The sequence below is a fragment of the Haemorhous mexicanus genome, chromosome 29, assembly GCF_027477595.1.
Source record: "Haemorhous mexicanus isolate bHaeMex1 chromosome 29, bHaeMex1.pri, whole genome shotgun sequence".
Classification (NCBI taxonomy): domain Eukaryota; kingdom Metazoa; phylum Chordata; class Aves; order Passeriformes; family Fringillidae; genus Haemorhous; species Haemorhous mexicanus.
The window spans coordinates 521,110-543,490 of record NC_082369.1 but is presented as its reverse complement, the minus strand read 5'-3'; the positions used below and the strand labels follow the sequence as shown (position 1 = coordinate 543,490).

The window sequence follows — 22,381 nt, the reverse complement described above, 5'->3', positions numbered from 1 at the left end:
GGCCGGAAGCGCGGGGGGGGGTGTGGCGGCCCCGCTCCCGTCCCGGTGCTCCCGTCCCGGTGCTCCCGTTCCGGCCCGGTCCCAGCCCGGCACCGCCATGCGCAAGTTCTTCCAGGAGATCAAGGCCGACCTGAAGTTCAAGACGGCGGGGCCCGGGCAGAAGCTCTCGGAGCCGTCCCGGTACGGGCTGGGGGGACCCTCCGGTAACATCACCACCGGTAACGCCACCCCCGGGCACCCTCCGCGGCCGGTACCCCCCGCCCTGGGTCCGGTACCTGCCCGGGGCACGAGGGGCACACGGGGCCGGGAGCGGCGGCAGCGCCGGGCCCGAGCGCCCCTTCCCGCGGGGCCGCGTCCCCGCCGTGTCACCGGCGGGTGGGCGCGCACGGGCGGTCCCCGAGCCGTGTCCTCCGTGCCAGGGCCCCCAGGGAGAAGCCGAAAGCCGAGGTGGCCCCGAAGCCCCGCCAGGCCCCGACGGATGAGGCGCAGAGGGCGGCGGCCGCGGCGCTGGCCCGGCTGGAGCTGAAGCCCAAGGGAAAAGCTCCGTCCGCCTCGCAGGAGGCCATCAGGAACCAGGGTAGGAGCTGCCGGCGGAATCGCGGCCCCGGTACCGGCTGGAAAAGCGCCCGGGGACGGCTCTCAAGGGTGTTTTGGGGCAGCTGTCCTGGAAATGGGGTCATGTGCTGCCCTGGGCTGGGACGCCACACCTGGGCAGGTGTTTGCTTCCCAGGGCAGCGCTGAGCTGTCCAAAAGCCTCTGGAATGTGCTGAGCCTCTGCTCCAGCTGGGGTTTGTGTGTTGTAGTGAGGAAAGAGCTGATGGCCGAGGCAGCTGCCGGCGAGAAGGGGCTCTCCATGGAGGAAAAGGTGAGGGAGATGCTGCCATTCCCTGCTCAGCACCCTTTGGAGCTGCTCTCCCTGTCCTGAGGGTATTTATAAACAGAGCCCATCCAAAACCTCCTTGTGCTCAGTTTGGTGCCTGCTTTTATCTCCTTCAGGAGCAGGAGGAGGAAGGGGCAGCTGCTCCCTCTGTCTCAGGGGTTTATTTCATCTGCCCCTTGACCGGTACCGTTGTGAGGAAAGACCAGAAGGAAAAGCAGCTCCGAGAAGCCATCCAGGCAGTGAGTGCTTCCCTTCAAACTCCTTTGTACCAGCAGTGACCTCACCAACCCTCCCCCTCCTTCGTGTAAAATCTCCCCTAGGACAATTTCACTTTACCTTTTAAACCATCTCCAGCCCAGCAAATGGGGAACAATTGAGCTGAGCTGGGGTCAGCTCCTCCCTGAGCAGCTTCTCTCCCTCTCCCTCAGTATTTCTCCGTGGACCCAGTGGCTGCTTCCATCATGGAGATCCACACCTTCAACAAGGACCGGGAGAAGGTCCGGGTGTGCGTGGAGACCATGGCCAAGTGAGTGTCACTGAGGGCACGGGCAGCTCATCCCTTCCCTGCTGGGTTTTCTTGCTCTGCTTCTAGCAAAGTCTTTTTTTGGAAGAAAACTGAACTCTTGAACCACCCAATTTGTCAGTTGACCTGATGTCAGCATCCTGGAGGAGTTGAGTTGGTCCCACTAATCCAAGAGGTTTGGGAGCTGCTGGTTGTTTAGTTTGGCCCCAAAACATTGATGTATTTTATTTTCCTGGGTTTCTCAGCCTTTTTCCTCTGTGAGATCTCTGTTTTCTCTGTGACCTTGGAGTGTCCTGCTCTGACCCAGGCAGTGCATTCCTCTTCCTGCAGGTACCTGGATAACATCTATCTCCATCCAGAGGAGGAGAAATACCGAAAAATAAAACTGCAGAACAAGGTGTTTCAGGTGAGCTCAGACTCCACAGCTGTTCAGCCTTGGAAAGCCCTTGGAACAAACTCCATCTAAATTCTGTCCTTTTCTTCCAGGAAAGGATAAGCTGCTTGGAAGGGACGCACAAATTTTTCCAGGCTGTTGGGTTTGAGACAAAAGCACTGCCTGTTCCAGGACAAGGCAAGAACTCGTGGTGTCAATGGGGAGTCAGGGCTTTGGGGGGTGCTGGGCGCAGCTCTGGTTGCTGACAGCTCCACAGAGGTCATTCCTCCAAGGCTGGAACAAAAACACCCTCTGAGCCTGCACATTCCTCGTCCCAGTGTGACATTTCCCCAGAGATCCTTGTCCCCGTGTCACTGCCCTAAAGACCGAGAGCCTCACGCCCCATCCTTGCGTTTGCAGAGACCACGGAGGAGTTCTTGGTGCTGAAGGAGGAGGTGCTGAGCCGGCTGGAAGATCTGAAGGACCACAAGGAGCAGCTGCTGAGCTCAGAGCCCGTGCGGGCGCAGCTGCACCGGCAGCTCGCCGTGTTCCAGCCGTCGCCCGCGGCCGCGCGCTTCGAGCTGCCCCCCGACTTCTTCAGCCTCACTGCAGAGGAGCTGCGCAGGGAGCAGCGGCTCCGGTGAGGGGCTGCAGCAGCAGCAGCAGGGCCAGGGCACAGCAGCCAGCAGCTGGTGGCTCTCCTCGGGGCCTACAAGGGTCTGTCCCCTTGCGCAGGACAGAGGCGGTGGAGAAGGCGTCGATGCTGAGGACCAGAGCCATGCGCGAGAAGGACGAGCAGAGGGAGGCCAGGAAGTACAGCTACACGCTGCTGCGGGTGCGCTTCCCCGATGGATACATCCTCCAGGGTAAGGGGGGGCTCCTCACCCTTCCTCCGGCCACTCCAGAAGCTTCTGGGGGTACTTAGAGTGTAAGGAGGAGGTGCTGAGTTCAGCTGGAGGAGTAAACCACCCCAGAACCACAGCGGGGTAACGTTTCTCCATGAACTCTTCCCATCTCCAAACCTTCCCCCTGCTCAGGGTTGGGATTTTAAGCCAGGGTTGGACAGAGAGGGAGGAATCTCCAGGCCAATCATTAATTAAAGTCTGCTCTTCCCAGGCCAAGCTGGACTCATTAGATCAGTGTGTGACAGCAGCAGCGTGAGGCTGCCTCTGTGATGTCAGACTGTACAACAGCAAAAATCCTCTTCAAAATTTCCAGTAGAACTCTGGAAATCATTTCAGGCTTCCCCAGCTCTTTGTTACAGGCTGGCAGGGGCTCCCAACAATTGACTATTTTTCTTTGGGGATTTCTGCTTTTATAGTTTTCAGTTAAATCAGGCTGGCAGTGTGGCAGGGAAGTCGTTGATCAAGTCAGCATCAGTAGGTGAAGCCCCACGGAACCGACCACAAAAGGTTAGATTTTGGTAAATGCCAGACTCTCTCACCTTGTTTTCTCATGGCAGGGACTTTTTATGCCCGAGAATCAGTATCTGTGCTCTACAACTTTGTGAGAGAAGCACTCAGAGATGACTGGCTGCCCTTTGAGCTCCTGGGACCTGGAGGTCTCAAACTGACTGATGAGAACTTGGCCTTCAATGAATGTGGGTTGGTGAGTGAAAAAAATTATTGTTGGTACCTTCCAGAGCATCTTGAGGCTGTCAGTCTGCTGCTGCTCAGAGCTGGGGGAGAAGTTTGTGTTCTTTCAGAGCCCCAAGCTGTGCTCTGTCCCCCCATTTTAAGCACAAAGCAGTAACTGCCTGGGGGCTTCCAGGTGTGGAGGGAAGTGCAGGGTCCTCCTCCTGGAGCACAGAGCTGTCAGGGGCTGGGAAAGAGGGAAGGCAGCATGTGTGAGGGAGGGTATGAACAGAAAGCCCAAAGCAGCATCCCCAAAAAGGAGCTGCTAGCAGAATCCAGCCTTGTCCTTCTCAGTTGGAGCAGTCCCAGGTCTGTGAATGCTCACGGGGTGTTCCACACTCACGGGGAACAGAGCAGCCGTGGGAGTGCCCAAGGCCAGGGTGCAGCAAGCTGGGGCAGTGGGAGGTGTCCCTGCCCCAGGCTGGGGTGGGACTGGATGGGTGGCAGGATTCCTGGCACCTTTCCCTGGCTGTGCTCAGAGCTGCCTGTCGTGCCCAGGTGCCCTCGGCCCTGCTGAGCCTGGCCTGGGACGCCGCGGTCATGGCGGACGTGGAGGCGGCGGCGGAGGAGCAGCGCAGCCCCCTCAGGCCCGAGCTGCTGGCCAGGGCCCAGCCCCTGTCCTGAAATAAAGGGCAGTGCCTCCAGTGCTGCTGGCTTTGGACTCGTCCCTCCTTTTGCCAGACTGCTGGAGCTGTGTGAGCTCAGAGGTGGCTTTGGTTCGGCTCTGCACGGGGGCTGGGCCCTGCCGTCCCCTCCCAGCCCCAGACTCACAGGTGGCTCCTCCCTGGGGCTTCCAACACCAAACTGGAGCAGGGACTGCCCGAGGTGATCCCAAAGGCAGTGGTGGAGCAGGGATTAGGGGTTGGTAAGGCTGGATTACCAGCCTGAGCCTGGGGAGGGGGCTGGGTTTAGAGCTCAGCTTCCCGTTCTGCTTCTGTGTGCACTGTAACTCCTACTGGAGAGAAGCTATTTGGATAAAGTTACACTTAGTCTGATTAAATGGAATTATTTAAAGACTCAGTTCTGATCCCAGTTGCTTGAGTTGCACTGTTGTAGGTTTGAGATGCCAAACCAGTCTGTGCTGGGGCTGGCACTGGTGTTACTGGGGCAGCATCACCCCCCTTGTCCCTTCAGAGACCAGAGAGTGACAGCAGGGAACAGCTACTGCTGGTGCCCAGGGGGAGATAACAAACCTGAAATTACAGACAATCTTTTAAAGAAGTAATTGATAACTCACCAGTCGTATAGAGCTGAAAGCCCCAGCAGGTTTGTCCTGTGTGTCACCAAGTTTGATGCCAGCTCAGTCCTTTAATACCTCAAGCAGAGTTTTTCTGTGGGACACAGCCCAGCTCTGATGTAGACAAGAGACTGAGAATCTAGCCCTGACCTGTCCAGCCTGTCCCAAAATAAGAGAAACAATGCATTTTTCCTTTTCCAAAGGCAAAGCCCTGCTGCTGTTCTCTGGAGCAAGTAAGACCACAAACAGGATGGTACAAGAGCATAAATTCATATATAATTGTACATCATTTATACCCAAGGCCACGCTGTACAACATTATGAACAGTCATTCCCCAGTGGCATCACAATAAGCTTATTCCAAAATCCCTCAGCTACTTCTAGAGATAACTTAGATACCTTCCATTACAAAGAAGTATCAAAATTTCAATAATGCTTTATTAAGGACAGATTAATATGCAGTATTTAAAAAAAAAGCTAAAAAGCTAAAGCTAAAAATTTAAGCTTCCATCTGGTCTGAAGCAGAACAAAGTGCTGTCTTCTCTTTACAAGAAATGTGGAATACTTTCAAGTATCTTGGTCAAAGATACACAAGGTTTAAAACTTTCTAGCTCATTCTACATACATACAGAGGAGTTAGTAGCATTTAAGTCTCAAACTGTATTAGATGGGCTGACCATGCTGCTGTCCTGGTGAGCAGCTCTTGTGCCACTGGATTCTGAAGCTGTGGAACCTGCAAAGGAGAGAATGGGTTTGTTTTTAGAAATATCCTCATTAATCCAGTAAAATTTGACTACTTTATGTTTTATCTGTCTTAGCTTCCTGCATCTGTTGTGAGTCTCCTTTTCAACACTATTTAAAAACTGGTTTTAATACTGGCTTCGTATTTAATATCACCAATCCAGAATAAAAAAATCACTTCAACCATAAAAAGGATTTTCATAATCTTTTCAGTGCTTTAGAGTCAGGCAGAGCCAAACAAATAGAGCTGCATGTGTGTCAGCAGAGCCTGAGGGAGGGAAGCTGCTCAGTGGCATCCTCAGAACAAGAGGGGACAAACCTGAGGCGAGGTTTTCATCTCAGAGCCTGGTAATAAGCAAAAGCAGCTTAAGATTAAAGCCAGGCTCCTTGTCAAACAGTCCCAGTGTCTGTTTTGGGAGGTGAGAGGAGCTCAGAGAGGAAGGAGAGCCCAGATAATGCCTGGGATGGGTCAAACACTCCAGAATTTCTGTGCACGAGTCCTTATCTACCAGAGGAGCTGCCCAACACAAACCACTTTGCTTAGAGCAGCCTGGGAGAGCTCCATTGTGAGCAGCAAGAAAGAGCCCAGAGCTTTGGAAACCACAGCACGTGCTTGGAGTCAGCTCACTGATCTGTGTGATCACGTCCAAAAGCTCCTGGAGATGAAAGGAGCTGCTGCACATCCTCATCCCAGCGTGGCCTGAAAGGAGAGGCTGCAGCAGAGGGGCTTTGAAGCCATTTTCCAAGGGATAACTGGGACACAAACACAAGCAAGTGCTCAGATTGTGGAGCAGAGCAGCAGCCAGGCTGCCCCCTGAGGTGACTTCCTTCAGACAACTGGCACCTTTGAGGAGGCACCAGAGGGTGACAACCCAGCCCCTGCCAGGCCTGGAGGGGCTCTGCATGCCCCAGAGGGCAGCAATATTTGCCATAATTTACCAGAGGATGTGCTGGCACTGCCCCAGCGCTCACCTGTGGCCCAGGAACACAGGTAACCCTGGCAGCCAAGTGCTGCTCACAGGGGCTTTGTGCCACTGGGGCAAAAGGGGAGGAGGAGGGCAGAAAAGACAAGAGCAGCTGGGAGAAGGCCATAAATAGCTAAGAAGCATCTTTAAAAAAGGGTAAAAAGCAGCAGTATCTGGAATAAGATCTCTAGAGAGAGAGAAGCTCAAGGAATGGTGAAAAGGGCAGAAAAACCCAAGTTTAGCTCACACAGGTGCTGCTCCCTTGGGGGAGTGTCTGCCAAGAGCCTGGTGCCCATCTCCCTTCCCACCTTTTCCTGGCTGTACATCCACAATCATGCAGTCATCATCTTCCTCATCTTCCTCAGTGTCTGCCTGAAATCCATCCATCTCTGCAGCCTGGAGGGAAAGAGCAGGAACCAGGTGTGAGCCAGGAGGTGCCACGGGCCAGAGCTGGCACAGGCAGTGCTGGGCACCCTCTGGGCAGGTGGGCACATCTGGAGGGAAGGAGATCTGCAATTCCCAGCTCCACGAGCTGAGACCTGTGACAAAAGGCCTCCTCTGCAGTGGCACACACAGTGGGAAGGAGGCCAAGCTCCTGCTCCAGGATCCTTCCCTCTTACACAACGTGCTGAGCAGCCCCCGCAGCACAGGCAGCTCAGGCTCCCTGGAAATCTGACTCTTGCTGCAGTTTTGGAAGGGAAACCTCTCCCCCCTCTGTTTATTATTTTCATAGAATCACAGACTCATAAAGGTCAGCGAGTCCAACTGTTCCCCAGCACTGCCAAGGCCACCCCTGGCCCTGTCCCCAAGTGCCACATCCCCTTGGCTTGTAAATCCCTGCAGGGCTGGGGGCTCCAGCTGTGCCCAGGGCAGCTGTGCCAGGGCTTTACAACCCTTTCCATGGAGGAATTTTCTCAATATCCAACCTAAACCCCCCCTGGCCCAGCCTGACCCCCCAGCTGTCCCCTCCTGGCAGGAGCTGTGCAGAGCCACAGGGTCCCCCCGAGCCTCCTCTGCTCCAGGCTGAGCCCCTTTGGATGTCCCTCTCCCTTCTGAAGATGGAGAATTACTGTTGCTTGTCAAGTCTGGACCTTGTTCTCTCCTGACTCCTCCTCCTCTTTCCCAATCAGTTTTATTCAGGGAGTGGTGCCAGTTCTTCCCTTGCTGCCCAGCTTTCCTGCCACGGGAAAAGCCCAAATTCCCCATTTTGAAAGGAGAACACAGAACCCAGGCAGTGACACAAACCAAAGTCACCCAGCTATGAGGGTCTGTTGAGTTGGTTTTTTTTCTTTCAGCAGGAATTGGAATGAAAATCCTGGTCCCCATCCCCTAAAAACTCTTCCAAGCCAAGAAATTTTCAATTTACATCTTTCAATAAAGTCCCACTTCTCAAATTAAATCCCTCCCACACGTGGGCAGGTACTGCCCACTTCAGCACCAAATTTTTCTCTCCACAGCTTATGTAAGAGCACCTTGACTCACACAGGCCCTGGTGTGAGCTTCCCAGCAGAGAAACACGTGCCAGAGTGGGAATCTGGCAGCTCCCAGCCATTGCCAGGCTCTCCCCACGGCCCAGCCTGGCTCCACAGGTGGGGTGGGATCTCAACACCTGAGCAGGGCTGATTGAGACATCAGGAATGAGAGGCTCCTGGGGCTGTGACACCTCTGCTGGGAGCTGCTCCTCCCCAGCACAGCTCCGAGAAGCTTTGAAGCATTCAGGCTGGTGATGTAATTCTCCTAAAAGCCTTTGTTTTGCTATTTCTGCTCCCTTATAAGCTGAATTTCCAGTGGGTGCCAAGCAGAGACTTTTATCTCTGCCTTTATTTAGTGTACAAGAAAAAACCCAAGCAGATGGAGTTTGGGGGCTGAACAGCTCCTCACAAGTCTCTGATCTCTATCAATACCTGAATGCTGAGCTTTTTCAGTAGAAAAGCCAAAAAAGCCAAGAATAAATTGGGAAGGCAAAGCATAAAAAGCATCAAAAGCCTCATCTGTGGTCCATGGGAGGGGGGTGGAATGAGATCAGCTTTAAGGTCCCTCCCAACCCAAACCATTCTGGGGCTCTTTCCTAAGCTGGTGCACAGGGAGGGAGGAATAAATCCACTGGCAGGGATTTCAAACCCTGCCCTGCCTGGGGGATTGGAAGCCAAAGGTTGGTAACCCCAAATTCCAGCACCTAAAGCCTCAACAGAGCATCCCAAGCTTTGTGGGGACCCAGCTGTGACCCCTCCAGGGTCTGAAGGGGCCAAGAGGAAACATGGAGAGAGACTTTGGACACGGGATGGAGGGACAGGACACAGGGAATGGCTCCCACTGCCAGGGGCAGGGCTGGGTGGGATCTTGGGAAGCAATTCCTCCCTGTGATGGTGGGGAGGGGCTGGGATGCAATTCCCAGAGCAGCTGGGGCTGCCCCTGGATCCCTGGCAGTGCCCAAGGCCAGGCTGGAACAGCCTGGGGCAGTGGGAGGTGTCCCTGCCCTGGCAGGGGTGGCACTGGCTGGGATTTAAGGTCCCTTCCAAGCCAAACCATTCTGGAATTCCATGATCCCATTAGTCAGTCATGATTAGGCTCCAGCACTACCTGTGGTTGCCCTGAAAAGCAGAAACAACAACAGGAAAACCACAACACAGCTCCCAGGCAGCAACCACTGCAATTCCATCTCATTTTGTCCCTATGAATTATTGTATTTTTAAACCAGCTCTTGAAATTCAGCTTTATGTGTGTCAGGATGAGCTGGAGCCCTTACAGACTGCTCTGGGCTGAGTTGCAGCACTTGGGAACCACATTTAATCCGTTCACATGCAACTGCTGTAAGTCATCAGCTCGGGCTGTACATCTGGCAGCCACAGGCACACATAAAACCTGCACACAAATTACACACAGCTGTAAAACCAAGGCCAAGCAGACTCTCAAACTATTCACAGCTTGGATGCAATCACTGCCAAATAGCAGAGAATGGAAGAACAGCAGGAGAGCAACGTTTCAAATGGAACAGAGAGTCCAAGCTGCAGACACACAAAAGAAATCCATCTCTTTAGTCCCATCATTTCACTTCTTCCCCCATAAAAAGGGTCTTCTGGTGTGCAGGACAGTGGCTGGAGTTAACAGGCTGAGCTGGGGGGTGCAAAAACCCCCAGCCCCATTCCCAGCACTCCTTACTGGGGCACAACACCCACCAGGAACTCACCTGCTCAGCACCCCGAGGCCTCTTCATGAACTTGGTGATGGACATGCTTCCCATGGCCTTCCTCTTGGCTGCCAGGGGGGTGGGCTGGGGGACAGCCACTCCTGGCACGCTGCCCCCCTCCTCCTTGCCCGTGCAGGGCACCTGGGTGACGTAGTTCCACTGGCAGGGCACGGGGAGCTGCTCCTGCCCGAAGCTGCGCAGCACCTCGGCGTGCACGTACCAGCACATCCTGAACTCGGGCCTCTTCTCGTACACAGAGCTCTCTGAAATGATCCTCTTCAGCCTGGCCTTGGAGGGCACCCCGCTGTCCTCCCCACCTGTGGGCTCTGGGGGGCTCCTGGAGCTGTCCTCGGGCACGTGGCTGAAGCGTCCCTGGCGGCAGCACTCCTGGAACTCCTGGATGATCACCCTGCTCCCGTGCACGTTCCCGTGCAGCAGCGGCAGGAGCTGGCCCAGGACTGCGGGGGAAAGTGGCACAGAATGGGTTAAAGGCTGGGAAACCACAGGGATAGCAATCAGCACAGGTACTCCAGAGCTGGCCCAGGACTGCGGGGGGAAAGTGGCACAGAATGGGTTAAAGGCTGGGAAACCACGGGGATAGCAATCAGCACAGGTACTCCAGAGCTGGCTCAGGACTGTGGGGGAAAGTGGCACAGAATGGGTTAAAGGCTGGGAAACCACGGGGGTAGCAATCAGCACAGGTACTCCAGAGCTGGCCCAGGATTGTGGGGGAAAGTGGCACAGAATGGGTTAAAGGCTGGGAAACCATGGGGATAGCAATCAGCACAGGTACTCCAGAGCTGGCCCAGGATTGTGGGGGAAAGTGGCACAGAATGGGTTAAAGGCTGGGAAACCACGGGGATAGCAATCAGCACAGGTACTCCAGAGCTGGCCCAGGATTGTGGGGGGGAAAGTGGCACAGAATGGGTTAAAGGCTGGGAAACCACAGGAATAGAAATCAGCAGGGGCTCTCCAGAGGGGGAAAACAGCAGGACTGGTTTTAGAGATGGGATTGCCCAGAGAGGCTCCAAGGGAAGGCTGGATGGGGCTTGGAGCAAGTGGAAGGTGTCCCTGCCCATGGCAGAAACTGGATGGCCTTTAAGGTGCCTCCCAACCCAAACCACTCTGGGAGTCCATGACTGTAACAGCAGATCTGATGTAGGAAACTCACCCCCAACAATAACAGCAGCCTGGAGTGAAACCCCCACCCCCTGCTTGGCCTTTGTGTGAGCTCTTCATGGCCCTGTGTTAATCAGGTGCAGGAAAAGCTCAGCACTGGAAGCCAACACAGAAACCAAACCATTCCCCCCAAACAATAAACAGGCTCAGGCCCATCCTAAATCCAAGCTTGCTCAAGTCTGGTTGGCTTCAGTTCCTAGATTGCCCAGAGCAAGACTTTTGGGAGAGGCACTGCCAGAAAACTCCTTTCCAAGAGCTCTCAGAGATTCCTTGGATTCCAGCCTTGTCAGAAACAGGTCATTCTGAATGCAACACTCACTAATCCCCTACTCCCTCCAAAGCAGAGCACAACACTGTGGAAGTACTGTTTAGCCCTTCAGGCCTTACTTTGCTGATCTTTTGCTCTTTTTTTGCTACATTTCTGTGTCTGCTGCTCTTCCTCTGGCACAGGTGGATCCAGGACACAGGCTGTGAACTGCTGGAGCACCTTCAGGTCCGGGTTGGTGCCTTTGTCCTCTGCTGCCCTTTCCCAGACACAGCCAATCTTCACAGGCTGTAGGACATGGAACCTCTTGCCCTTGGCTATCAGCTCATCCCACTCCTTTGCTTTCAGTTTCTGACGAACCTTCTGGTTCTCTGGGTCACACTCCTGCAGCCACAGGGGACAAAGGACTCGTTACAGCCACGCCAGGAATAAAGCAGAGCTTTTCAAAGCCAGCTTTGCCTCGTGCTCCCTGAGCCACACAGGGCTCCTGAAGCGTGCAGGCACAGGAGCACGGGCTCTCCTCCCCTGCCAGTATTGACACGGCACAGTCCACTGGAAACAGAGATGGAAACTCAGGGACACCCAGCTCCCTTACCTCTGTCACACCTTCATCTTCAGATAGGTACCCATGGGGTACAAAAAACCCATCGTCCTCATCTTCATCCTCTCCCTCCTCTTCATCATCCTGCAAATAAATGGGTTAGAAGTTACACTGCCAAGTGCAAGTGGGTCCTGATTTTTTCAGCATGCAGGATCCTCACCTCTTCACTATGGGAGAGACTTTCCCCTGGCTCCTCCTCTTCCCACTCTTCATCACTGTCTACTTCATAGTCCAGCAGTTTCTGCAAGAAATGCCAACATTTCTGTCCATCACTGGAGAGCACAGCACCAGACCCAGGCTGGGGTTTCAAAGGGAACAAAATGGCTCAGAAATGCCAGGGAAGCAGAGGACTTGGCCAAGCACATTCAGTTCTAGAGCATAAAGGATGCAGCAGGCTGAGGTGCTTACAGTGTCCTTGGACCATGGATTCCTGGCACGGATCAGGGAGGTTCTCTTGTTCCAGGTGCCCCAGTAGGCAGGGCGGTGATTCTCGCTGAACTGCAGGAGCTTCATCCTGCCAAACTTCTCCCTCTCAGGAACAGCATCTGCCTGGCAGCTATCCACCACCACCACGTCACTGGGAACACAGGGGAAGGTGGCTGAGCCCCACAGAGCAGCTCCAGCCTTCCCTCCTCTCCAATCCTCAATCCCTCTCTGCAGCTCATTTCATACACCAGAAGCAAAGCAAACCCTCGAGTGCAGACTGACCTGTTGACACTGTCACTGCTGTCACTGACCAAAGTGGGCCCAGTTTTTCGTGGTTTACGACATTTTAGATCCTTCAAGAAAGAATCTTCACCATTCTGGGCGTGCAGGAGCTTATCCAGCTGTTCCAGGTCATCTGGATCCAGGGCAACACGGCTGAGGGGGGCCAAGACCATGTTCTCCTTAATTTCAAAAGGAGCAAACTTCCCACAGGAGCCAGCAAGAGTCTGAAACATCAAGTGAGGAACGTCAGGGTTTGGACACTGAGAAGCTGCAGCACCAACACATCAAGAAACACCTGCTGTTGAGGTGTTGTCTGAGGTGAAGATTTAGGTTAAGTGAAGATTTAGGTTAAGCCCTTCCTATCCAAGACTCCAGATCTTCCAGGCAATGCAGAAGACAGAGCTGAGATTCACTAAACCAACCACAAATGTCTTCTGTAGTCTCTGCTCTGACCCTTTTCTTAAAATCCTTTGCACTTTTGAGACCAGAAAATTAAGAAAAACCAATGTTTTGACCACCTAAGAAGCTGTAAGGGGCAGCTGAGAAGGAAATCAGGGTATTTTGTTAGGAACAACTGTGAGAGACCAACACACAGAGGCACAGCAATCCCTCACCTTGGGGGCTTGTGGAGTCTTTGGTTTCTGGAAGAACCTGGTGATCTCTGCCTTCTGTGCATTGATGCGCTGAAATGAAACCCAAATGCAAACGTGAGACAGGACAAAGCTCTGGAGTGCCAGGTGAGCTCATGCATGGCTCAACTTCAAACGAGGCACAAAGCAAAGGTCAGGCAGTGTCACAGAAACACTCAGTGTCCTCCCTGCCCCAAGCAGGGCCCCAGTGCCATTGCCAGGGGAGAGTTCACCTGTGGGCACTCAGAAACACACAGAGAAAACACCTGAGAGGGGGAAAGCAAAGGGTCCAACAGGTAAAATCTGCATGGAGCAGCCCCTGCAGGTCAGGAGGGACCTGCTCCACCAACAGCATTTCACCCCAGAAAGAATTTAGAGACAAGCCAGAGAAAGCCTTTTTACCTTTTCTTCCTCCTTTAACCGTTTCTCCTCTTCTTTCTTTCTCTTCTCCTCAAGTTTTGCCCTTGAAAACAAAGATCATGTGAATTGTCACCCTCCAGGAAGGGTTTCTTTGCACTGAGGAAGAGGTGGGAAGCCCCAGACCCCACCACGAGGATCATCTGTCAACCCAGCCAAGAACCACACTTGGTTAAGTGCAGAGGAGACTTTGTTCATTCCTTCTAGAGCAAATATTGACCCATTTCAAGTTAATGGGCTGCCTCAAGTTTCTCCCAACACCAGGGAGTTCCAGGGCTTGCCAAGCCCCAGGTAACTTCCTCCACAAACAGCACGAGTGAGCCAGGTCAGGAGGGGAAGCTCAGGGCAGCAGGACAGCAGAGGCACTGCTGGCATGGGGGCACAGAGTCCTTCAAGCACTTCAGAGCCACCCCCTGACCCCAGCCCCGTGCTGCTGGAGCAGGAGGGCAGGGAAAGTGGGGATGGAAATCAGCACAGGGACCCCCAGGAGCTGCACAAGCCCAGGCACTCACTCCAAAGCCTCCTGCCTCTCCTTGCGCTTCTCCTCCTTCACTCGCAGCTTCTCAGCTTTCTCCTTCTCCTCCTTTTCTTTCTTTTCCCTCCTTTCTCTCTCTTTCAACTCCTTCTCTTCCTCTTTCCTCTTCTTTGCCTCCTCCTTGGCTCGTTCCTTCGCAGCTTTTGCCTCTTCCTTCAGCCTCCCCTTCTCCTCCCTCTCTGCCTGCAGCTTCTGGAGCTTGTCCGCACGCTCCTGGTCCTGGGGCACAAAGGGGACACTCAGAACTGCAGCTCTGTGCTCCCAAAGCCCTGGTGAAAAGCAGCATTTCACTGTCAAAGAGGAAGCTGGACCCCCCCAGGCCTGACCTGCAGCATCACAAAATATCCTGGAATGGGAGGGAGCCTCATCCTCCCCAGGAATGCAGGTGGGAGCACATCCACAGCCCCCCTGCCTCAGGCAGCAGCCAGCTGAGCTTCCTTGGGCTGCCTCCCTGAAAGCTTTAATTATTCTTTTCCCTCAGCAAAAAAAAGGTATTTTCATTTCTCTAAGCATCAAAGAAAGCTTTGTATTGAGTCATCTTCATTACTGCTGTAGCATTATGGAAAATTAGATGGGAATTAAAAAATTGTAATTATTCCCTTATTTAATAGATTTCAGATTCTTTCCAAAATATTTCCTCCTGAGCAAAGCTTTTCATGCTTTGGTGTCATCACAGGGCTACAGTGGTGTCACTTCCACAAGTGAATTTGAGCTGATTTGACATCATAAACCCACAAGGATTTTCTGATGGTTCCACAACCACAGAAATCACTTGGATGATCCTCAAACCCCCCAGCTGGGATATTCCATGGTCCCAGGGAATAAAGTGAGTCTCCAAACCCCAGATTGTGGAGCTTGTCCCTTGTTTTCTTCCATTTTAGATCATCAGACATCACCAGTGCCCTGAGACTGTTCAAGGGGCACTGTGGGAACAGTGGGGGGAAGTTTTTATTGGAAGTGTTGCCTTTTATGGTGTTTCCTCCCAAAACAACTGCAATTCCCACCATGGCCCTGCTGACACAAAGGAGGAAAATGTCAAATTAAAGAGAAAAAGCTTTTCTGTGCTGCAGGCACTGGTGATGTCACCAGTGGAAAGGAGGATCTGCCTGTGCCCAGACACTCCAACTCCTCCCTGGGTATTTTCAGTTTTCTTTTATTGATTTCACATCTCTCCTTGTCAACATCAAGGCTTCCTCGAGCAGTGTCACAACACAAATAACTGCAGAAAGCCACCAACAGCCAAATGGTGCCAATGGCAAGGAAACAACACTGTCAGCCTGAGTCATGGAATGTGCTGGGTGCTGGGAAGCTGGTGTGAAGCTGACAGCTCACTGGTGGCTCTGGTTCATTCCCAGCCTCATTTTTAGCTTCCATTCTCCTCTCTCCCTCCCATCCCTGCTATTTTTAACACAGCTATAGAAGGGAAGAAAACAACAGATTGGAATTCTATATGGGGCACTGGGAAAAGCTGAAAAGCTTTGCAGCTACAACTTACATAAAACACACAAGTTTATAAACAAGCCCCTGAGAGACACAGAATTCCTGAGCACAAACCTCCCCAGGTGCAGCTAAAACAAGCCCCCAAAGCCCATTCCTGCAGCACTGACTGCTGGGAACTGCAGTGACCCTTCAGCCTCCTCTGCACCCAGCAGAATGAGGGAGCAGAGTTTGCTGAGGAGCTGCACCCAAGCAAACAGAACCTGGAGCTTGAGCATTCCCAGTGGTGGCATCCAGTGGTGACATCCTCTGGGAAGCCACACAGTGCCCCTGCTTGCCTCGTGTATTAATAAAAACAGAACCTGAATCTTGGGGCTTCAACGTTTCCAATCTCCTCCCAAAGAGCCCCAAATGCACCCAGGGCTGCACTCAGGAGCTTTGGGAAGAGCCAAGCCCTTTAACTGCATTAAAGGTTCTTCCATGCTCCTCAGGGTGAGGAAAAATGGCCAAAGAGATGTTCCAGCTGGGCTGAGATAAAAGGCAAAGCCTTTGCTGGCTCCTCAAGGGAGGTTTGGGTGTCAGGGAAATGCCTTACTCTTTGCAATCTCAGCTTCTCCTTCTCTGCTGAACTTCTGTGGAATTTCTGAGGTACCTGGAATTACAAAATGCAAGTTTTAGAGGAGATCCTGAGTGACAGGATTTTCCAGCCTGAGTGACACCAGGTGGCTCCTGCAGATCACATCCAGTCACTCCAAATGCCCCCAGAGCAGGGGATGGGGACACACTCAGGAACATCCAATCCCCCCAAACAGGGATGAGGACACACTCAGGAACATCCAATCCCCCAAACAGGGATTGGGGACACACTCAGGAACATCCAATCCCCCAAACAGGGGATGAGGACACACTCAGGAACATCCAATCCCCCAAACAGGGATTGGGGACACACTCAGGAACATCCAATCCCCCCAGAGCAGGGGATGGGGACACACTCAGGAACATCCAATCCCCCCAGAGCAGGGATGAGGACACACTCAGGAACATCCAATCCCCCAAACAGGGAATGGGGACACACTCAGGAACATCCAATCCCCCCAGAGCAGGGGATGGGGACACACTCAGGAACATCCAATCCCCCCAAAACAGGGGATGGGGACACACTCAGGAACATCCAATCCCCCCAAACAGGGATGAGGACACACTCAGGAACATCCAATCCCCCCAAAACAGGGAGTGAGGACACACTCAGGAACATCCAATCCCCCCAAACAGGGAATGAGGACACATTCAGGAACATCCAATCCCCCCAAACAGGGAATGGGGACACACTCAGGAACATCCAATCCCCCCAGAGCAGGGGATGGGGACACACTCAGGAACATCCAATCCCCCCAAACAGGGATGGGGACACACTCAGGAACATCCAATCCCCCCAAACAGGGAATGGGGACACACTCAGGAACATCCAATCCCCCCAGAGCAGGGAGTGAGGACACACTCAGGAACATCCAATCCCCCAAACAGGGGATGGGGACACACTCAGGAACATCCAATCCCCCCAAACAGGGATGGGGACACATTCAGGAACATCCAATCGCCCCAAACAGGGAATGGGGACACACTCAGGAACATCCAATCCCCCCAGAGCAGGGGATGGGGACACACTCAGGAACATCCAATCCCCCCAGGGATGAGGACACACTCAGGAACATCCAATCCCCCAAACAGGGAATGGGGACACACTCAGGAACATCCAATCCCCCCAAACAGGGGATGGGGACACACTCAGGAACATCCAATCCCCCAAAACAGGGAATGGGGACACACTCAGGAACATCCAATCCCCCCAGAGCAGGGGATGGGGACACACTCAGGAACATCCAATCCCCCCAGAGCAGGGGATGAGGACACACTCAGGAACATCCAATCCCCCAAAACAGGGAATGGGGACACACTCAGGAACATCCAATCCCCCCAGAGCAGGGGATGGGGACACACTCAGGAACATCCAATCCCCCAAAACAGGGAATGGGGACACACTCAGGAACATCCAATCCCCCCAGAGCAGGGGATGGGGACACACTCAGGAACATCCAATCCCCCAAAACAGGGATGGGGACACATTCAGGAACATCCAATCCCCCCAAACAGGGAATGGGGACACACTCAGGAACATCCAATCCCCCCAGAGCAGGGATGGGGACACACTCAGGAACATCCAATCCCCCAAACAGGGAGTGAGGACACACTCAGGAACATCCAATCCCCCCAAACAGGGGATGGGGACACACTCAGGAACATCCAATCCCCCCAAACAGGGAATGAGGACACACTCAGGAAGATCCAATCTCCCCAGAGCAGGGAATGGGGACACACTCAGGAAGATCCAATCCCCAAACAGGGAATGGGGACACACTCAGGAACATCCAATCCCCCAAACAGGGAATGGGGACACACTCAGGAACATCCAATCCCCCAAACAGGGGATGAGGACACACTCAGGAACATCCAATCCCCCCAAACAGGGGATGGGGACACACTCAGGAACATCCAATCCCCCAAAACAGGGAATGGGGACACACTCAGGAACATCCAATCCCCCCAGAGCAGGGGATGGGGACACACTCAGGAACATCCAATCCCCCAAAACAGGGAATGGGGACACACTCAGGAACATCCAATCCCCCCAGAGCAGGGGATGGGGACACACTCAGGAACATCCAATCCCCCAAAACAGGGAATGGGGACACACTCAGGAACATCCAATCCCCCCAGAGCAGGGGATGGGGACACACTCAGGAACATCCAATCCCCCCAGAGCAGGGATGGGGACACACTCAGGAACATCCAATCCCCCAAACAGGGAGTGAGGACACACTCAGGAACATCCAATCCCCCCAAACAGGGGATGGGGACACACTCAGGAACATCCAATCCCCCCAAACAGGGAATGAGGACACACTCAGGAAGATCCAATCTCCCCAGAGCAGGGAATGGGGACACACTCAGGAAGATCCAATCCCCAAACAGGGAATGGGGACACACTCAGGAACATCCAATCCCCCCAAACAGGGGATGGGGACACACTCAGGAACATCCAATCCCCCCAAACAGGGAATGGGGACACACTCAGGAACATCCAATCCCCCCAAAACAGGGAGTGAGGACACACTCAGGAACATCCAATCCCCCAAACAGGGGATGAGGACATACTCAGAAACATCCAATCCCCCCCTCCCACCCCAGCCTGGAGCCATCCCAGGGCTCCTGTCCCCCTGAACAAACCCCTCTGGTCCCCTCAGCCCTACAGGACCCTTTGCAAGGGAGCACCACACCAGGGGAGCTGCTCTGAGCCACAGGGGACATCTCAATCGGGCAAACTCACTTCCTTCCAGCTAAACTTAGGTTTGTTTGGCTTTTTGTTTTGTTTTTTTGGCATCCACCTATCTTGCTGTGATATTTAGCTGTAACTTTATGAATACAAGGACTGTTTTCCACATTTTAACACTTTCTTCTTGTCATCACAGTCCACTTGATCTTCCACAAGAGCAACAGCTCGCTGACCCTAAATTCCAAACAGGGCAGATTTCTCATTTATCTTTTATTTATGGGGGAACAAAAAGGTGTTTTATGCATAAGACCATCATTCATAGACTGGTTAAAGGCCTAATTTGTCAATATTTCAGCACACTGTGGCTTGATTTACTGGATCCCCCCTCCTCCTCCTGCCATTCACAGCATCACATTTAAATTGTGATTAACAGGCTAACACAGCCCAACTGCTTTATTTTCTATATTTATCTGATATAAAACAGGACTTCTGCCAAGTGGGGGCTTCAGCTCCTCAGAGCTGTTTCCTCCCAGGAAAACAAAGCTGCCAGGACTCCCAGCTGCACAGCCTGGGGAGCAGACCCCCATTGTGGGGAGCAGACCCCCACTGTGGGGAGCAGACCCCCACTGTGGGGAGCAGACCCCCATTGTGGGGAGCAGACCCCCATTGTGGGGAGCAGCACAGGAGCAAATCCAGCCCCACAGGCAGTACTGGATTACACCTGGAGTGCTTTCTGCTGTTCTGCTGCACTGGAAATACTGCATGCCTGCTTGAGTGTGTCTGTTTATTTTAGAGGTGGAAGATTGGGAGTTTTCACAGAGGAGGAATTAATCACTTGACTTGATAAACACAACAAAAGGACTGGGAGAACCATGCCTGTGGTGTCTGAGCCACCTGAGCTGATGCTGCTGCCCTTGGAAGTTTCTCTGTCCAAACGGCCCCAAAAATCAGGGTGGCTGAAACTCAGGTGACCCAAAACCCCCTCAGCCAGAGCTTCTTCATGGAATCCCAGAACGATTTGGGTTGGGAGGGACCTTAGAGCCCACCCAGTGCCACCCCTGCCAGGGGGCACGTTCCACTGTGCCAGGCTGCTCCAATCCCCACCCAGCCTGGCCTTGGGCACTGCCAGGGACGAGGCAGGAGAGCTGCTCTGGGCACCCTGTGCCAGAGCTTGTCCATGGCAGCTGCAGAAATTCAGAGCTGGAAAAGCATCTGCACTGGCTGTCCTGGGGGAACATCCTCACAGGAATCCCAGCAGCTCCAAGGAGGGTAAAACAGAGCTTGGGGAAAACCACCTAAACACAGAACTGCTCTTGGATGCTGCTCCCAAAACACCAAGCCCCAAGTGGGCCTTTCACTAAAGAAAGGTAAACACAGCAGCAGCCAGAACCAGGGAGGATCAAAACCTTGAGCTGCAGGATTCAGAGACCCCAAAGGGCACCAATCCAGTCATTAATCCCCACCACCTTCCCTACACTCCTCACTGCCCCACTCACCCTCTTCCCCACAACCCAGGAACCCAAACGCTCCAGCACAGCACATCCACCCCAAAGCAGAGCAGACCCACCTTCCTGGCAGGTGTGGAGGCAGCCAGGGGGCTGCTGCTGCTGCCCTTGCTCTGTGCCAGGAGCTCGGGGGAGCTCCCGGAGCTCAGCGAGGAGTTGGTCAGTCCCGAGTCCCCCTCGTGGGACGACTCCAGGGCCTCGCTCTCCGACACGTCCAGAGAGGCCACCTGGGGGCATTTCAGGGTCATGATGTCCTCCAGCAGCACCACGGGCACCTTCCCCTCAAAGAGCACATCCTTCAGTTCTCCCTGAGTGCCCTTCCTGCCCGCCCCGTCCTGGCAGGCCCTGAGGCCCGAGCGTGGCAGGGTCCCAGCTCCTGCAGCTGCACAGGGCCCCTCAGTCCCCACGGAGTCACCTGCTGGGCTGCTCTGCGAGGGGCTCAGGCAGCCCAGCTCCTTTCCTACGGTGCCATTGCTCACAGCAGCTGTAGAATCCACGGCCCCCCGCTCTGCGCCGTCCCCGAGTCCGTGGGCAGAGCCCCTGGAGGGGTCAGGAGCACCCCCAGGGTCACTCGTGTCACCTCCTGGGGTTTTCTGGATAAAATGGTCCAAAGGACCCTTCCCGTTCACGAGTTTTGGAGTCAAATTCCCGTCGGAGCCCAGCTGGCAGTCGTTCTCCACATTGTCCAGGGAGGCACCTGAGGCATCCAGGGAGGGATCCTTGCTGGCAGCAAAAGCACTCGGGGAGCTCTTGACTTTTTTGACTTCTGAACTGACATCGAGATTCTCCTTTGGCACGGGATTGAGGCGCTTGAAGGGCAGCCGAGCTGCAACAACAACACCAGGTTAGAGACAGGAAACACCAAAGGCCTTCATTCATTCTGAAGCATAAGATTGATATGAGCTTAGAGATCATTTAATCACAACCAAGCCAATTTTATTTCATAAAATCAGGTCTGAGATGTTCTTAATGTGCTAAAACTGTGCTGGATGAGAGACACTCCCTTACCTTGGACGAGCTTCCGTGGAGGAACAGCAGCTTTGTCTCTGCACTCCATGGCTACGGGAGAAAACAACAAATCAGCACTTGTGGTAGCTCCCAGCGAGCTGCTGCTTCCCCGGGACGGCTGAGGCAGAGCCCAACAGCTCTCCCAGGGGCTCTGAGGGAGGACAAAGGGGTCCCAGTGTCACCCCCAAGCCAAAGGAACCCCCGACCCAAGGGGGCCCGGCAGCCACACTGTCCCCCTCACACTGTCCTGGGGCAGGAACGTCCCTAGGAGCCTGTGCCTGCACCCAAGGAGATGAGAGGGGGAAACTCCTGGCTGTGAGGGTGGGCAGGCCCTGGCACAGGTGCCCAGCCCAGCTCTGGCTGCCCCTGGATCCCTGGCAGTGCCCAAGGCCAGGCTGGAGCACCCGGGGACAGCGCGAGGTGTCCCTGCCCATGGCAGAGGTGGGGCGGGATGGGCTTTCAGATCCCTCCCCACCCAAACCGATCTGTGACTCCGCGAGTGCGGCTGCAGGGCGGGCCCGGGCCCAGCGGCGGGGCGCGGCGGCAGCTCCGGCACCTCCTTTGTTACCCCGGGCAGGCCCCGCGCACCCCGCGGCCCAACCGCCGCCTGAAACACCGCGCGCCCCGGCCGCGCCGCACCCCCAGCTCGGCCCTACCTGTGGCGGCGGCGGGCGCGGCTGGCGGCGGTGCCGGGCGGCGGCGGCCGACCCCGAGGCGGCCCGGCCCGCGCAGCCCCCGCCGCTCCGGGCCCGGTCCCGCCCGGCCCGTCCCGCTCGTACTTGGCGGGAGCCGGGGCGACCCCGCGTCCCGCGCCGCTGATTGGCCGACCGCGCCCCACGTGACCCGCACAGCCACACTCCCCGCTGCGTCTCGCCTTTCGATTGGCCGCCGCCGCGAGTGCCGCTGATTGGCAGAGGGGGCTGTCGGTCTGGCGCGCTGCAGGCGCTGATTGGGTGGCTTTGTAGAGGGCCGGCAGGGCGCCGCTGGGTCCCTGTGTCTGGGCCCGAGGCCTACCCGGTCACCGGGAGGGACCGATGCCGTGGCGGGCCGGAGCGGCCTGTCCACAGCAGAGGACGGAGGGGGCGGAGCCAACCCTGCCGCCCGCCGCGCCGCTACGGGCATTGAGCCAACGCGCGAAATGGCGGCGGCGGCGGCGGCCAATCAGCGCCCGCCGCTCTGAGGCGCAAGCGCAGGCGCTGTAGCGAGGGATGCTGGGAGTCGTAGTTT

General features: G+C 54.7%; 2 protein-coding genes across 2 annotated transcripts; one reads left to right on the top strand and one right to left on the bottom strand.

The window, feature by feature from the left end:
• On the top strand, positions 1-4,430 carry UBXN6 (UBX domain protein 6). Its single transcript, XM_059870060.1, has 11 exons — positions 1-180; positions 420-577; positions 804-865; positions 997-1,119; positions 1,309-1,406; positions 1,734-1,809; positions 1,890-1,974; positions 2,197-2,416; positions 2,512-2,642; positions 3,239-3,384; positions 3,909-4,430. The coding sequence occupies exons 1-11, from the start codon at positions 98-100 to the stop codon at positions 4,032-4,034; spliced, it is 1,308 nt and encodes a 435-aa protein (XP_059726043.1). The 5' UTR covers positions 1-97; the 3' UTR covers positions 4,035-4,430.
• A 471-nt stretch (positions 4,431-4,901) lies between these two features.
• CHAF1A (chromatin assembly factor 1 subunit A) lies at positions 4,902-21,884 on the bottom strand. The gene is made up of 15 exons (XM_059870038.1): positions 21,811-21,884; positions 21,155-21,205; positions 20,209-20,972; positions 15,906-15,962; positions 13,851-14,092; positions 13,324-13,384; positions 12,907-12,975; positions 12,293-12,516; positions 11,993-12,161; positions 11,745-11,825; positions 11,579-11,668; positions 11,106-11,367; positions 9,540-9,997; positions 6,661-6,748; positions 4,902-5,379 (listed from the first exon to the last, which is right to left on the bottom strand). The coding sequence occupies exons 2-15, from the start codon at positions 21,201-21,203 to the stop codon at positions 5,300-5,302; spliced, it is 2,694 nt and encodes an 897-aa protein (XP_059726021.1). The 5' UTR covers positions 21,204-21,205; positions 21,811-21,884; the 3' UTR covers positions 4,902-5,299.
• Positions 21,885-22,381: the final 497 nt, after the last annotated feature.